The 16,675-nt window shown below is 47.5% G+C and overlaps 1 protein-coding gene across 5 annotated transcripts in view; it reads left to right on the forward strand.

Moving 5' to 3' along the window:
- Window positions 1-16,675, forward strand: part of SPECC1 (sperm antigen with calponin homology and coiled-coil domains 1) — a 293,600-nt gene that overhangs the window by 263,350 nt on the left and 13,575 nt on the right. For all 5 annotated transcript variants that reach the window (XM_037810359.1, XM_037810363.1, XM_037810360.1 and 2 more), the window contains 2 exons: window positions 8,849-8,965; window positions 16,228-16,287. In XM_037810359.1, coding sequence (XP_037666287.1) covers window positions 8,849-8,965; window positions 16,228-16,287 — 177 coding nt within the window. The remainder of the gene's footprint in view (window positions 1-8,848; window positions 8,966-16,227; window positions 16,288-16,675) is intronic.

Genomic DNA, 16,675 nt, shown 5'->3' on the forward strand with positions numbered 1-16,675 from the left:
TGGTCCATGGAAGAGATTTCTAATATTTGTACAATTGATCATGGACATTGCCCACCATAGGATTCAGTTTTATACATTCCCATCTTCTGACCTCCAGCTTTCCTTCTGGTGACATATATGACTCTGAGCTCCCCCTTTCCACCTCATTCACACACCATTCGGCGCTGTTAGTTATTCTTACATCTTGCTACCAACACCCCTGTTCATTTCCAAACATTTAAGTTCATCCTAGTTGAACATTCTGCTCATACTAAGCAACCGCTCCCCATTCTGTAGCCTCATCCTGTATCTTGGTACCGTATATTTCATGTCTATGAGTTTATGTATTATAATTAGTCCCTATCAATGAGACCGTGGAATATTTGTCCTTATGTGTCTGGCTTATTTCACTCAGTATATTGCCCTCGAGGTTTCTTCATCAACCCTTTTTTTTTCAGATGGTTTTATTCACATGTCGTACATTCCATCCTAAGTAAACAATCGATGGTTGTCTGTATGGTCACATATTTTTGTGTTCATCACCTTCACCACTGTCTATATAAGGACATCTACATTTCTTCCACAAGGCAGAAGGTAGAGTCAAAGAAGGTAGAGAGGCAAAAGAAAAAGAAAAAAGAAAGAGGAAAAAAAAATGACAGCTAGGAAGCAGCAAAAGGAAAGATAACCTTAAATCAAAGTAGGTAGAGTCAGGCACCACCACCAATGTCAAATGTCTAACACGCCTCCCCTATCCCCCCTTCTTATCTTTATTTACCTTGGTATATTGTCTCTGTTACATTAAAGGAAGCATAATACAGTGATTCTGATAGTTACAGTCTCTAGTTTACATTGATTGCATCCCTCCCCCAATGCCTCCCCATTTTTAACACCTTGCAAGGTTGACATTTGCTTGTTCTCCCTTGTAAAAGAACATATTTGTACATTTTATCACAATTGTTGAACACTCTAGATTTCACTGAGTTACACCGTCCCACTGGTGTCTCACATGCTCCCAACCGTCCTCTCTCAACCGTATTCATAGTTATCTTTGTTCAGTGTACTTACATTGCTGTGCTACCATCTCCCAAAATTGTGTTCCAAACCACACACTCCTGTCTTCTCCTGTCACTCTGTGGTGCTCCCTTTAGTATTTCCTGTAGGGCGGGTCTTGTTCACGAAGTCTCTCATTGTCTGTCTGTCGGAAATTATTTTGAGCTCTCCCTCATAGTTGAAGGACAGCTTTGCTGGATATAGGATTCTTGGCTGGCGGTTTTCCTTTTTTCGTATCTTAAATATATCACACCACTTCCTTCTTGCCTCCATGGTTTCTGCTGAGAGATCTGCACATAGTCTTATTAAGCTTCCTTTGTATGTGATGGATTGCTTTTCTCTTGCTGCTTTCAGGATTTTCTCTTTGTCTTTGACGTTAGATAGTCTGATGATTAAGTATCTTGGCATAGGCCTATTCAGATCTATTCTGTTTGGAGTACCCTGCGCTTCTTGGATCTGTAATTTTATGTCTTTCATAAGAGATGGGAAATTTTCATTGATTATTTCCTCTATTAGTGCTTCTGTCCCTTTTCCCTTCTCTTCTCCTTCCGGGATACCAATGATGTGTACATTTTTGTACTTTGCTTCATCCTTAAGTTCCCGGAGATGTTGCTCATATTTTTTCATTCTTTTCTCCACCTGCTCCTTTGTGTCTAGGCTTTCAGGTGTTTTGTTCTCCAGTTCCTGAGTGTTTTCTTCTGCCTCTTGAGATCTGCTGTGTGTTTTCATTGTGTCTTTCATCTCTTGTATTGTGCCTTTCATTTCCATAGATTCTGCTAGTTGTTTTCTTGAACTCTTGATTTCTGCCTTATGTATGCCCAGTGTTTTCTTTATAGCCTTTATCTCTTTTGCCAAATCTTTTCTAAACTTTTTGAATTGATTTAGCATTAGTTTAAATTCCTGTATCTCAGTTGAAGTGTACGTTTGTTCCATTGACTGGGCCATAACTTTGTTTTTCTTAGTGTAGGTTGTAGTTTTCTGTTGTCTAGGTATCTGACCTCCTAGGCCCCCCCAGTCAGATTTTGCCAGAGGAGAACAGGCTCAGGTCACAGAAGGAGGAAATATTCAGTATCTGGTTTCCCTGATGGTTTTTCTTAGAGAATTGATACACCTGTGCTTTTCTGCCTGGCAGATGCACTTGTCAGCCTGTCAAAGGCTGGTATAAGAGGGTGTGGCCTGTGGCTCTCATCCCCCAGGCTTTGGGGTCTGGTTCCAGAAAGGCAGGCAGTAGATCTGGGCCCCTCCCTTTCCTCTTGGGAAGCTATGTCCCCTCCAGAGAGGTCATCTGTGTATCAGTAAGTTCTTTGTTTCTCTGACTGTTGATCAAAGTGTTTTGATGTTAAAATGGCTGAGGCTGTCTTTACTGCAAAGCGCTGCGGGCTGAAAGCGGCTGAGGCTTTCTCCGCAAAGAGAGAAAGGGACAGAAAGCTCCCAGATTCACCCGTCAGCCAGAGATAGCACCCGATCCTCTGGGCTCCCTGTCCTGAGAAAGATATGTCCCCTAACTTTCCCAAGGTCAGTTGTCACTAAAAGCCTCTGTCTGCTTGTTGAGGATTCGCTGTCTGTATTGAGCAGTTAATATTAAAACCCCAGTTGGGGCTGGGCTGAGAGAGTGCTGCTCTCTAGCACCACGAGGCTTCCGTGAGGGAGGGGCTCTCGGCTCTTGGCTCTCGGTGTGGATCCGCAGTAATTTTACTTACAGATTTTATGCTGCAATCTCGGGCATTCCTCCCAATTCAGGTTGGTGGATGATGAGTGGAGTCATGTTTGTCTCCCTGCAGTTATTGCAGGTTATTTACTAGTTTTTTGGTCATTTATGAATTGTTCCGGGGGGGACTAACAGTCTTCCACTCCTCTCTATGCCGCCATCTTAGCTCCTCTCCTATATGTATTAATTTTAACTTTCGTCATGTAGCAACTTGATTTTATGTAGTCAGATTTTTCAGTCCTTTCTTTTATGCTTTTTGCCTTTTTGTGCCCTAAGATGGCTTTCTTTCCCGAAGCTTATAAACATATTTCTCTATACTTCCTTCTAAAAAAGTTATGGTTGGGGTTTTCAGTGTATCTGTCGGTTCATCTCTGTGCAGCGGGCAGCACGGTCCCCCGCTCCCTCTGCCTGCCAGCAGCTCCCACATCCCGGGGCAGAGGGCGGCGGCCCCGCTGGCGGAGGAGGCGGCGAGCAGAGCCCGGCTCCAGGGCCGGGTCAGGAAGGGGACGCCATGCGGGGAGGCCCGGGGCTGTACCGGAGGGTCACCTCGCAGCCGGAGCTCAGGGCAGAAACCAGAGTCGGGGCTTGAGCACTGGGCCCAGGGCGGGCTGGGGGGAGCGCAGGCTGACGGGTGGGCGTTTCCCCTGACCCGCAGGTGTGCGCACCTGCTCTGGGCTTTCCTCCCCAGCTCTAGGGGCACACGTAGACCCTCGGGGGGAAGGAGCCTCTTTCTTCCTCTATGATCTGCGCATTGTTACATCTTCCCCCCCAAAAATAAAACCTCATTCTGACTCCACAGCTGCGATGTTAAAGCCTTGTCAAGAAAATCCCAGGAGTCCGGGAGTGAGGACGTCTGGGTTGCCGTGGGCTTGAGACGGCGAGCTCCTGCCGGGGTGCACTTTCCAGGCCGCCTTCGGCCTTTTCCCCAGAAGCTTTGCCTGTTTTTTTCTTTTTAACATTTTTTGAAATTTTGCACAGAGCCAATCCATTTGTAGAAATCTAATGGAGGCGCCTAGAGATCCTCAGATCGGTCGGGAATAAGAATATAGACAATAGAATAAGGTCAGAGAGCGACTCGGTGGAGCGTGTCCTGGGGGGACTGGCATAGTCACAGCTGCTCTCATCAGTGATGAGTTTCCACCTAATCCCTGGTGTTTTCAGACAGCAAAAGGTACATGATGTGAGTGTTCTAGAAGCAGATGCTGTTGGTTGTTGGGTTTTGCTCTGCGTCTGTCCCACTGCGTTATCTAAGACTGCTGCCTCTACGTCCTTCTAGAACTCATATTTGTCTACAAGTGTTTCCCTACAATCTCCGTTACTCCAAGAAAATATTCTTGTACATTCACTAAAATAAGCTTTTTAGCTTTCCATGTGCTATTCCACTCATTCGTTTTTCCCAGGAGACTTCTGCTGCACCAAGGCAGACAGAATTCCATACCTTAAACCAGATTCTCTTCCACGCTGTCCTAGGAACGAAGTCTGTCTTCAGAGTGCTTGGAATGTTACCTCCTTTGTATCTGGGACTTCTTTCATCCAAAAAATCGAGATACCCCTCAAAAATATCTCTAAGGTATTTCTATCCTAGGGAATGTTGAAAAGTGATTTGCACTGAGTTATTGCCATTTCCCTTGGGAAAATCATCAGCAGGTTACTTTTTGCTGTTGCCCTGCTTTTTTCCTCCAGTGAGTCTTATGGTTAGAAGGCAGCCCGTGAGCATTGGGAACAAACACCACGGTTGAACCCCCACGAGGAGCCAGGGGCTGCCTTTTCCTCCCTCCCCACCTCTGTCCCTCCACGGAGGTAAAGCAGACAAGTGTGCAGCCCGATGATTCTTCACGAGGCAGATGTCTCCATGGAACTAGCTGTAGGTCTAGGGACGGCCTAACCAGCACCCAGAACCCTCTCGTGCTCCCTCTGCTTACGAACCACCCTGTCCGCCTGGGGCTGATCGTCCAAGTCAGTTTTGTTCAGGAATAAATATCAAGGATATCAAGGAATAAATATCAGAAAAAAATATCAAGGGCAGTGAGGAGCCCACTTCTGTGATGGAAGTAGGGACTGCACGACCACCGAGATTCGCATCGTGCTCTGCAGTCTGAGGTCCCTCGTTTACCTGAGGTGTCACAAACACACACAAGTTTCCCAGTGTTCAGCCAGCTGTGTTGAGACGGGAATTGTCGTGACTCTCATTGCTCAAATAGAATCGTTGGCAATTTCAGGTGACATTCACGGAACTGGAATTGGGATTGTTCCCATGCAGAGATAAGAAGGGTAAAGTTTTGTTTAACAGTGTAACGTTACTGAAATGAGCATCATATTAAAAATCATAGCAACTCGTCTTCCATCTCTGCCAATGCCAGGAAAGTAGGACTTGTAAACATGCAGAGTATAGGTTACTTGTTAAAGAAGTATTTCCTGACTTAAATGTTGGATCTGATTACCTGATGAGATTTGAAATTTTTGTGATAATTCCTTTTTTTTTTAAAAAGATAAGATACTTCCTCCTTTTCCTTGGGTAGTTTCCATGTGGACTTGCTGCTGAAGTCCAAGGATCTGGATGAAAATGTCTCTTAAACCCTTTGAGAGGCTGCAAGTTGCAATATGCCCGGAAGCTTCTGGACCTCTTCTCTCCTCAGGTTTTAAGTCCTTTTGTTTGACTTTTTCAACCATGACTTTGTTCTCACCAGATTTTAGTCTGAACCTATTACTTGTTCATAGTTATAGATAAAAAACAGTCTTAAATGGCATCAGTTAACTGAAACCCTGGGTGCTGTCCACCATCCTGCGTCGTGCATCTCCTCACTTCTGCCCATCTGGAGGGCAGTGCCACGTGGCAGACAGGACCCCAGTGGGCTTTGGAGTCAGATGGAACTCGAGTTCAGGTCTGACTCTGGCACTCGCAGTCTTTGTTTGTGCTCCAGCTTTGTCTGTGAGATCGTGGTTGTAATGCGCCACATTGTATGGGGCTCATTTTTTTTTTATTTTTATTTTTTTACACTTTTTTTAATTCATTTTATTCAGGTATATTCACATACCATACAGTCATACGAAACAAAGCGTACATTCAGTTGTTTATAGTACCATTATATGGTTGTGCATTCATCACCAAAGTTAATTTTTAACATTTTCATTACCACACACATAAAAATGTTAAGGATAAAAATTAAAGTGAAAAACAACAATTAAAGTAAGAAAAACACTGGGTGCCTTTTTTGTTTGTTTGTTTGTTTTTGTTTTGTTTTGTTTTTCCTTCCCCCATTTTTCTCCTCATCCATCTATACACTGGACAAAGGGAAGTGTGGTCCACATGGCTTTCCCAATCACATTGTCACTCCTCATAAGCTACATTGTTATATAATTGTCTTCACGATTCATGGTTTCTGGGTTGTAGTTTGCTAGTTTCAGGTATTTACTGCTAGCTATTCCAATTCTTCAGAACCTAAAAAGGGTTGTCTATATTGTGCGTAAGAGTGCCCACCAGAGTGACCTCTCGGCTCCTTTTGGAATCTCTCTGCCACTGAAGCTTATTTCATTTCCTTTCATTTCCCCCTTTTGGTCAAGAAGATGTTCTCCATCCCACGATGCCGGGTCCAGATTCCTCCCCGGGAGTCGTATTCCACGTTGCCAGGGAGATTCACTCCCCCGGCTGTCAGATCTGTGGGGCTCATTCTTAAGGGACTTCAGTCTTGGTCCCTGAGCACTTGGCTTTCCGTTTCATAGTGGCCTCTTTAATTGGAGACGGCCTCGTGGACATCACCCTGGCCTTTTGGAAAGGACAGTGCCCTGCACGGCGCCGGGCCTGCCTCCCGACACAGCTGACACAGCCGTCGCCCAGTTGCGGGCAGTCTGTGGTCTCTGCAGGTAGCTTCTGACCACCTTCCTCCGGGTCGCAGGCACCCGAGACGTGGGCTTGGCGCTGGGGACTCGGGCCGCCTCCACCTGGTGGAGAACAAAAGGAAAGAGAATTTACTGTGATGAGCGCCGTGAAGCCTGGTTTTCCTACTCGGCGTCACAGTGTCTCGGCTGAATGCTCGAGACTGATTGAACTAGAGAGGATGTGTCCCTCCCACCCCACCCTGTCCGTCCCTAGCCCTGCTTTTCAGGCATACACATCTCTTCAGAAAATACAAAATCAAGGTGCAGTTTCCTTTCCCAGTTGTAAGGCAGTACCCAGGCCTCATCAGGTAGCTGCTGAACCCAAGGAGACTTTCTGAAGCCAAACTCCAAACAGTCCGTTCACTGGATCCAGGTGATTGATTCACAGTTAACCTGAAAGCTGAGATGGCGCCCCTTCCAGCAAGGCCCTTCTCAGACTGTGACACTCACGGCCAGAACCGTAAAAATTCAGTTGTGCTTGAGTCACGGAAACCAGAATGAAGAGGCATCATTGTGGCTGTGTGTTGCTTTGATACTCCCCACGTAAATGTAATCACAAGCACATTCCTGAGTTTCACGTCTTCCTGGAAGCCTGTGCTTTCCTGGGAGGGTCTGGGGTCTGCCAGGGTCATTCTGGGCTCTGGCTGCAAGAGAGCAGAGGTCTGGTAGGAAGGGCCTGGGCCGGGGGCTCGAGTTTCTGGTCTTTCCCGGGCCGGGCATCCTCTGCGCCACTCGGAGCATGCCCTCTCCCCAGCTCTGCCTTTACCTGTGAAATGACGCGTTTGACCCACCTCGTCTCTGAGTACCAGGCTAGCTCTAACACACACGTGAAAAACCCAGATAAAAAGCTCAAATGAGATAGGCCATTTCCTTCCCAAACCCTAAGGAAACCTCACAGGCAACCCATGGTGCCGTATTTTACTACACATTTCCGCTTATGTATATTTTCTAAAACTTCTCTACACACGCTCAGAATTCCAGAGAATCTCCCTACCTTATTTTACTTTAACTTCACGTCCTGCTGTGCTTCACCCTTCTCCTTTTCAGTTGCAGACTGCTTTTGGTAGAAACCCCCTAAATAACCTTTCTGGGCCAATCTGAGTTGAATTATAGTCGTTTTGCATTTGGCTAGGGCGAAGGGAGGGAGAGCTAGTCGGCACTGGCTCCTAACGACAGCCCCCCTGCTTTTTCTTTGCCGGCTTTGCTGGCTTCCCAGGAGGGGGCTTCTGGGGAGAGATCGCAGGAAGGGGCACCACACTTGCTGGACCCCAGTTTCTGCCCCAAAAGTGCTGAGAACACAAACGTGAAGCTACATGAAGCCCTAAATGTGGATGCTTCTGCCCACGCCCAGCCCCAACGCCCAGCTTTTTCACAAGCAACACACTTAGGCAGCCACTCCATGGAACAGCCTGAGCCTTAAAGAACTACTCCTGGACAGGATTCTGAGAACCCAAGGGAGACAGTGTTGTAGGCTCAGCACGGTCGGGGAAAGCAGGTGGGCTCTGGGCTGGGCCCGCAGTAAGAGGTGGAGGCGCGCTGGGGCTACGGCGGGGAGGGCCGCTGCCCGGGAACCTTCACGAGCCCCTGCTCCGTGGGCAGCCACATCAGGTGGGCTGTCAGGTTCACCGTCAGTAGCTACCAAGCAGCCCCCAAGGTTCCCCTGGTCCTGAGAAGGCACCTTCCTTCCCCAGGAAGCCTCCAGAAGACTGTGGTTCAGGTGTCATGCGGAGACCGTGGGGCCTGCAGGGGTGTCTCTCCCCCTGAGGATCCTCTCTGGTTGTGAGGAGAGGAATATAGGGGGAGCAGCGCCGAGACCAGCCGTGGAGGCCGTCGAGGTCTTGTTCTGTCTCAGTCTGCTGGTTTTTGTTGGTGTTAGACATCACGATGATGGCGATGACGATGACAACAACGATGATGGTAGATCAGATAGGTCTGGGAAATGCTGGGACGCACAGAGCTCTTCAGGAGGGTTAATTTGAGAATAAGACACCTCAGAGTCTTTAATATGCCAGTATGCTCAGGACTCCCCCAGAGGACGGACAGACACTCCCTGGCGTCTTCAGCATGAAGCCGTTCTTCATGCCGCTCCACGGAGTGTTTAATGGAGTCTCAGCAGATTTGGGTAGTTATCCTTATCATGCCTCACTGAGAACCCAGAGGTGGATACCCATCCTAACACGGTCCCATCGCCTCTCCGCACGGTTTGGTGATGGAAGCTGTTCTTTTTCCCCACAGAATATCGACATCACCAACTTCAGCAGCAGTTGGAGCGACGGCCTGGCGCTCTGTGCCCTGCTCCACACCTACCTCCCTGCTCACATCCCGTACCAGGAGCTCAGCGGCCAGGAGAAAGTAAGTCACCCCCCACCGGTGTCAGTCTCGTCCGGGAAACGCAGGCGGCTTCCCGGTGCTGCGAAACCCTCCCAGAGTGGGGGGCTCCAGAGACCTGGGGTAGAAATAGGACACTGGGGCCAGGCACAGAGCGACCCCTGACTGTACACCACCCTGGAATCCCACCCTCCGTGAATTCCTCCTCGGTGTGTACCTCTTGTTAAGTATAAAAAAAAACAAAACAGTGGAGACCAGTTTACTGTGACCACTGAGAAGTTTTCCAGAAAAGATCTTGATGGAATCTCACCTTTGTGGTTTCAGGAAATCTTGGCCAGCATTTTTCAAAATCTCTTCCAAAGAACCAGGAAGTACCACTGAAAAGAGTTCATGGCTCAGTGAGCTGGGAAACTGCATGTTGTGTCACATTTGTGAGATTCACGGCACACGTGAGCACATTGAGACTTCGAGAAGTCCTGTATTAAAGAAACCTATGTCACTGTGTTTAGGCCAAAATATATTTACCCACAGAACCTTTTTTTTTTTATTTTTAGCATGATCACCTATAACTAGGGTTGGGAAACTTCCTGTTGAGGTCTGGGTGGGCTTTGTGTGTCAGTTGGTCTGTCACCACCCCCTAACTCTGCCAAAGCAGCTGTGGACAAACGCAAAGGAACAGACGTGGCTGCCTTCCAATAAAACTTTATTTACACAAACCGGCTGTGGGCCAGATTTGGCCATCCCCTGAGCTAGAACATCCTGCAAAGTCAAATTCCACAGTGTACTTTGGAAAACACTGTGTTGCATGGGCCCACACTCATTCACGCAAGTGTTTCTTGTCAAGCATCGTGCATAGTGTTAAAGACGATGGTGAACACTGTAGGCGTGTCCTTTGCCCTCATGAAGTAGACAGACAAGAAACAAAGTTGAGTAAACGTATAACAAGTAGAATTATCAGTAAATATAAATTGTGAAAGAGTATGTGGGAAGCAGTGCTGCGAGCGAGAATAATGGGGGATTTGGTTTGGATAAGGAAGACTGAGAAGGTCTTTCTGAGGAGGTGATATTCAGCTGGTTTCTGAAGAGTAAATGTGTAGAAACCAACAAGGCAAAGAGCATGTGGGGCACCTTCCAGAGGGAGTGAACAGCTGGGCAAGGGAACCCCAAGTGTGGTTCAGAAAGTGGAGGGAGGCCAGCGTGGCTGGATTGCAGGAGTAGGGGACAGTGATCCTCAAGGACACCAGGAGGCTGAGAGGGCCGGAGCCCGCGAGGGCTTCCATGGGTGGGGTGGAAGGAAGTTGGCACGTGGGAAGTCATTGAAGGATTCCAAACAGTGGAGCAACATGACTCGTGTTTCTAAAAGATCTCTGTGGCTGCTCTCTGCAAAAGTGAATTGGAAAGCCAGCAAGATGGAAAGAGGGGGCGACTGCAGCAGTCAACACGAGAACTTGTTTTCCTTGGCTTCCCTCGTTGACTGGGACCAGGGCCTTTGCCACGTAGATGGACAGATGTGGAAAGATTTGAACTATGTTTTGGACTTAGAACCCACTGGCCTCAGAGACAGGTTGGTTGTGGGAAGAGGAGAGGAAGAAGACAGAGATGAGCCCCAACCCCCCCTTCACGTGCCCGGCTCGGCAGCACCGTTTTCCGAGATGGGGAAGAAACGGAGATGGGGAAGAATCGTGCTGAGTCTGAGATGTCTGCGAAGCAGGCAGGGGGAGCTGTCAGGTGGGCACTTGGACATCAGACCTGGCATTCCGAGGAGAGGCCAGAGCTGGAAGTACAGACTTGGGAGCAGTCATCAGTTTATGATCCGTGCTGTCTGCTAGAACTTTCTGGAAACATGGGGACATTCTCCAGCTGCGCCGTCCAGTATGGTGGACATGCTCCACATGACATACAGCGCGTGTGACTGGGAACCGAATTGAATTTTTTTAATTTAAATTTTAACGTAAGGCAGCCAGTGGCTGCTGAATTGAACAGCGCAGGGATGGGTGGAATTTAAAGCCATGAGAAGGGTGATCGAGGGGGCCCCAGGTCCCAGGGGAAGTGCAGCGGGGAGAGGATCGAGAACAAACAGCGGGGGCCCCGGCATTTGCCTTGAGGGTGGAGGGAGATGGCCCAGTGGAGGGACGAGGCGGTGGCAGCCGGAGTAGGAGGAAAAGCCCGATGGTGTCGGTGCCTCGGAGACACAGGGTCATGGCGGCCAGACGCAGCGGTGGGTTGTGTCCACACAGGGAAACCTGGCGTCTCACGGTGACATCTCGCCCGTTCCCTCCCCACCCTCACAGCTGTTCAGTTATGATGAAGATAACGAGCACATAGTGCAGTGAGCGTAAAACTGTGCAAAACAGTGAGCCCTGACCAACATCACAGGAAGTTTAAGCCCTTGTACTTGCTCTAAACCAGAGTCTTCCTGACCGTGTAAAATGTTTGGCTGTACTCGTGCAAACAGGCCTGGGTTGTTTATCCTCAAGTCATCAGGAGCAGCAGGAGAATAATGAGCCTGAAAGGGTTTGCTTTCGCACGCTGAGGCCTGAGCGTGGCCTCCTGGTAATGGGGCCTCATCTGTCGCCTCACTCCGGGTCCCCAGCGAACCCCAAACACCGACTCACAGCTGGCTGCCCGGTGGCCCGGCCCTGGCTGCCCTCGCAGATGGGGAAACGTGCAGAAAGCCAGTCTGCACCTCACTCTGCTATTGTCCTTTTGGTTCAGGGGCCCTCGTTTCCAGCATATGGGGTTGAGTTTCTTCCCCCTAATCTGTAATGCTGTCGTCGGGGAGCACATAAATCAGACAGGGAGAGACTGCAGGTCTGTGATGAGATTTGGGGATCTGTTCGACTTCCCAGCCTCCCTGTGGATTGGGGTGGGGGGTGTCCTGGAGCCCGGGACCCTGCTGTCTGGTTTCCACCCACCCACCCCTCCCTGCTTCCCGGTGCCCGTCCTGCCTGCTCTCTGGGAGGAGTGACAGTGGACTGAACATTTCGTGAATCCTCAGTGTGTTCAGAGCAAGCCCTGGGGTCGCTCACACTCTGCGTGGTGAGAGAGGCCCATGTCTATCAGCGTTATTGATGAGGGTTTTCAAAATAATGTGTCAACTCAGGCGAGTCAAAAGAGTATAAAACAGAGTGTACGTGCAAAACTCAACATAGGGGAATCAGACCCAAGGAGCGAGCAGGATAAGGGGCCTGTGTGGGTCGGAGTTCCAGGGGAGCGAGCTGGTTTGAATGGAACGCACGCCTTAGACTCCACTGGGCAAGTGGAGCCTCAAGGCCAGCCACTTGCCTTGTTCTGGAAAGCACTCAGTGGTGTGTTTGGTTTTGTTTTTGGTGTACACATCCATCCCAAAGGGCACACGAGAGGCCTATAATGTTTGTAAAACCTATTAAAATCCATATCTAAAATCTGCGTGGTGTTGCTCATGTTAGCTCAGGAAGTTCAGGAACCGTGAGCTGCCCCCACCTAGACGGAAGTAATGAAACCTGGTAAGTTTGACATCCGTGCTCAACAGGGAATTTCCAATAAAATGAACAAGGATGTTGGGCTGGTTTGTATCTATTATGTCCCCCACGAAAGCATGTTCTTTAAAGCAGTCTTGTGGGGGCAGACTCACTAGTCTTTTAATTGGGTGAGACCTTTTGATTAGATCATTTCCATGGAGATGTGACCCACCCATCCAGTTCACTGGAGGCCTCTAAGAGGGCTCACGGAGAGAGGGAGCTCACGGAGGCTGAGAGAATTTTGGAGAGAAGCTAAGATAGGTAATCCAGAGTTTGCCTCCAGGAGAAGCCACGAGCTGACACAGCCCCAGATGCGGGGAGATGCAGACAGAAGGACGTTTGGAGATGCTAAGCTAAGAGATGATGCCCAGAGTTTGCCCCAGAGAAGCTAAGAGAGGATCCCCAGAGGCTTAGAGAGAAACGCCCTGGGAGAATAAGCAAGGATGCACAAGAGCTGAGAGAGAGAAGTGAAGACATTAGCCCAGAGACATTTTGGGAAAGCCATTTTGAAACCAGAACCTGGGAGCAAAGGACCAGCAGACGCCAGCCACATGCCTTCCCAGTTGTTAGAGGTGTTCCTGACACCACTGGTGTCCTCTTGTTGATGCCTTAGTGTGGACACTTTTATGGCCTTAGAACTGTAAATTTGTAGCCAAATAAACCCCCTTTATAAACGCTAGTCCATTTCTCATATTTTGCATCCCGGCAGCTTGCACAAACCAAACAGATGTTCTCTGTGGCGTTAAAGAGAAATACAACCAGAGGGTGCAAGCGATAGTCAATGAAAGGTTTGGGTGGTTTTTTGAGTAAAAAAGGAAACATGCTCTTCTGTCACCTGGAAACTCGTCCAGTTCGGCCGAACAGAGGAGGTGATGGAATGGGGCATATGGTCATGTCAGCATCTGAACTAAGAGCGGAGATCCTGGAATTGGTCTCCTTTCTCCCGACGGCCCTCTCCTCACTAAAGCCCCCTGCAGCCAGGCTAGCGGCGGAATCCCACCTGGGCTGGGGACCCAGACTGAAAAGTCCCAGGCCCACAGCTCAGCCCCACCCAGGGGCGGACCCAGACGCAGGGAGCCCCCAAAGCCGGCTGGGGAGCGAGGCCCTGCGGCACGTCCACCCCGGGCAGACCCTCTGCTCCCCCTCGGTGGTTCCAGGTGTTTCCCACCTGGCCTGCATGTGGCCGTGACAGTGCGGTCACTGACATCCTGCTGCCGCCAAAACGGAGAAGAGTCATTTTTATGAACAAAAAGCCACTGCTCTCTCCATAATGTTCCATGTTAGGCTGTATACAATTTCAGAGTACTTTGAGACCCGTTTTCAGCATGGATTCTTTCTTCTTTGTTCAATAGCAGCTTAGAAAACACCAGTGGTTTTGCTAGAATCAGACTAGAGAGTATTGGGGAAATTCCGTATCAAACCTTCGGTTTAGAAAGGCCTTCCTAAACCTTACTGTAATCAAAGAATGCAAAGTAAAACAATTCAGTATTCTTAGCCTGTCCCATGTGGCAGAGACTTTTGAAATTTTAATATTCTATGCAGAAGAAGGTATAAGAAAATGGGCACTTAGGTGCTATTGATGGAATTGGAAATGAATATAACATTTTAGAAAGCAAGGAGGGGTTACCTGTCAACAGTCATAAACACGCTTGTGTCTTGACTTCTGGAATGCTGGCAGCCTGAACTGGCTTACACACTGCCCCCACGCCCGCCAGAAGCTGACCAAAAGGATCTTAAAATGAGTACGAAGTCCTCATTAGCACCAAAATAGGAGATTTCTGACCCTAGTCGGGGTAAATTGAAGGAAGCCAGGAGCCAATTCCTGGTTCGCCTCTCAGCAGAGCGGAGGGGAGCCAGGGAAAGATGTGCAGAGATGCTGTCTGTCCCGGTACGCAGAGGAAGCCTGGAGGTCGAGCAAGGTCATCGCAGCCCAGAAGCTTCCAAGGCCTCGACCGTAGACCAAATGAAAATGTGCACCGCGCCGTTTCTCTCTGACCTGGTCCCCATAGCAGAGTTTGTTTCCGTGTCAGGAAAACCCCTTTCATCCTCAGGCTGGAGGTGGGAGGGCAGGGGCAGAGGGGACGAGCAGTGGGGGAGATGGACAGAGGTATAAGATGAGGTATGACACCTCAATGTGCAAAACCATGGAATTCTACTGAGGAACGTAAAACATGAATATGCAGAGGAACGTTTGCCTCAATTTCACTTAATTTTCCAATTATCCTTAATTTTAACAATTTAATTAAAATTTAATGTAATCCTAATGGCTTTGAAATGAATTCCGGGAGGGAGAAGCATGGCCAAAATGATTCTTAAGTTCATCTGAGTGAAGAGACATCAAAGAAAAGCCAGGAAAAGTCTCAGAAGGATGCAACAAACTAGAGCCAAACATAGGGCTCAGTTATTTTCAACCTAGAATTCTATATATAGCCAAACTCGGAACCTAGTGCGATGATAAAAAAGAGAAGTGTTCATACGTGAGTGCATCCAGAAAACGTGTCTTCCCCACAGTCTTTCTTAAGAAGAAACCAATAACACAACTCTGGAGTGAAGGATTTCAGAGAAAAATGGTGTGATTAAGAGCTCGAGGGTACCATAAAGGAAAAAAATGGAGAGCGGTGCAAAGACGTTACGGCCAAAATACGAGGCATTTCTCCCATGTTATGATGGAAAGCAGTGGGTTACAAGAAGGATATTAGGGATTATAAACAATAGTCAGAATGAGTAGGAAGCCAGAAGACTAGGAGGTACATACTTTTTTTTCCCAATAAGAAAAATCCAAAACAAGCAGAAACTTCAATTTAAAAAAACGCAAACTTTTCAGGAAAGCTGGGTCCAAATCTGGAGCAAACTAAAAGGCAGTGTAAGTTGGAACAGCTGATGAAAGGTTCTTTTCGAGTGGCCCACGGGCAAGACTTTGGAAGGAAGTGTAGTCACAGTGGCCAACAGTGTCCATGCTTTTTAGAAGACTTAAAGGTGATTATAAAAAAGGAAGCCAAGGTTATAAGTTTTAATTTAAAAGTGAAACTTGACAAGATGGAACAAAGGCTAGGGGCACTTATTCCTTATCAGACAAAGTGGAGCCAGGAGATGCTGCCCATAATTGATGGAAAAAGAAACAGAAGCTTGGGAACATTATCTAAAGTCATAAGCATAGCTAATAAAGGCACTAAAATGATCTCCATAATGAAGGAGGAGAAAAGTATAAGACACCTAAGTCCTCATTTATCTTAGGAGGAAGTCTGTAGGTAATGCCTACATTTTAGAAATAAATAGCAGTATAAGCATATTATTTAGAGATGTGAAGGTGCTCACTAGAAGAATTAAAGGGACGAATTGAAAGTGGTTCTCTTAAGGACCAGGATTGGATTATGAAACAGTTTTTCAGTTGGTCATTTTTAAGTATGTATGTATATTATTTGATAAATTTTTTGATACAGCACGACTAAACAGCTGTTGTTACACAATAGAATGTGAGCGTCATACATCTCAAACAATAAAAATAACCTAATCCAAATTTGTCTTTGCTAATCAGAACCCATCAACAGCATAATTTTTAATGACAACCCTAGCCTGTTAATCTTTTTTTTTTCCTTAAAATGAGACCATGTTTGCCTATTGACATAAAAATTTCATTGTTTTGTAATAGTAGATAATCTATGGGAATGTCAATTGATGTTCTTTACTAGCAAAATACGTGTGTGTGTGTGTGTGTGTGTGTGTGTGTGTGTGTGTGTATGGTTTTTTTTTGTAGTTGATAATTCTGGTTCTGTGTTTTTAACCTAGAAAAGAAATCTCTTGTTGGCATTTGAAGCAGCTGAAAGTGTAGGCATCAAACCCAGCCTGGTAAGTATCCTATTTTGCATCCTCGTGATACTTTATTCTAATCATATGAGAAAGAACTTGATGCCACTACTAAACAGTTTCTTACAGAACATTTAAATCCATTTGTTGATTATCTGTCACTTGTGGTCCCCAATATAAAGGTATCCAGTTGGTCTGACCGCATACAATTCTGAGTTTTTTTCACTGAAGCCCTCATTGTGTTCTGGACACACAGTGGACCAAATTATGATTAAATCCCCCTTGTTCAAGTCACTTAGAAACCCAATTAAAGGGTAATTAAAAAGTGTTGGTACCTAGCTGAGCACTCAAGAAAGGATGGAAATAACCAGATGCCAGAAGCAAAAAGAGGAGTGAAACCCAGAGCCATGAGGCATGAGCTGACAGTGTG

The sequence above is a fragment of the Choloepus didactylus genome, chromosome 18 (genome assembly GCF_015220235.1).
Source record: "Choloepus didactylus isolate mChoDid1 chromosome 18, mChoDid1.pri, whole genome shotgun sequence".
Taxonomy (NCBI): Eukaryota; Metazoa; Chordata; class Mammalia; order Pilosa; family Megalonychidae; genus Choloepus; species Choloepus didactylus.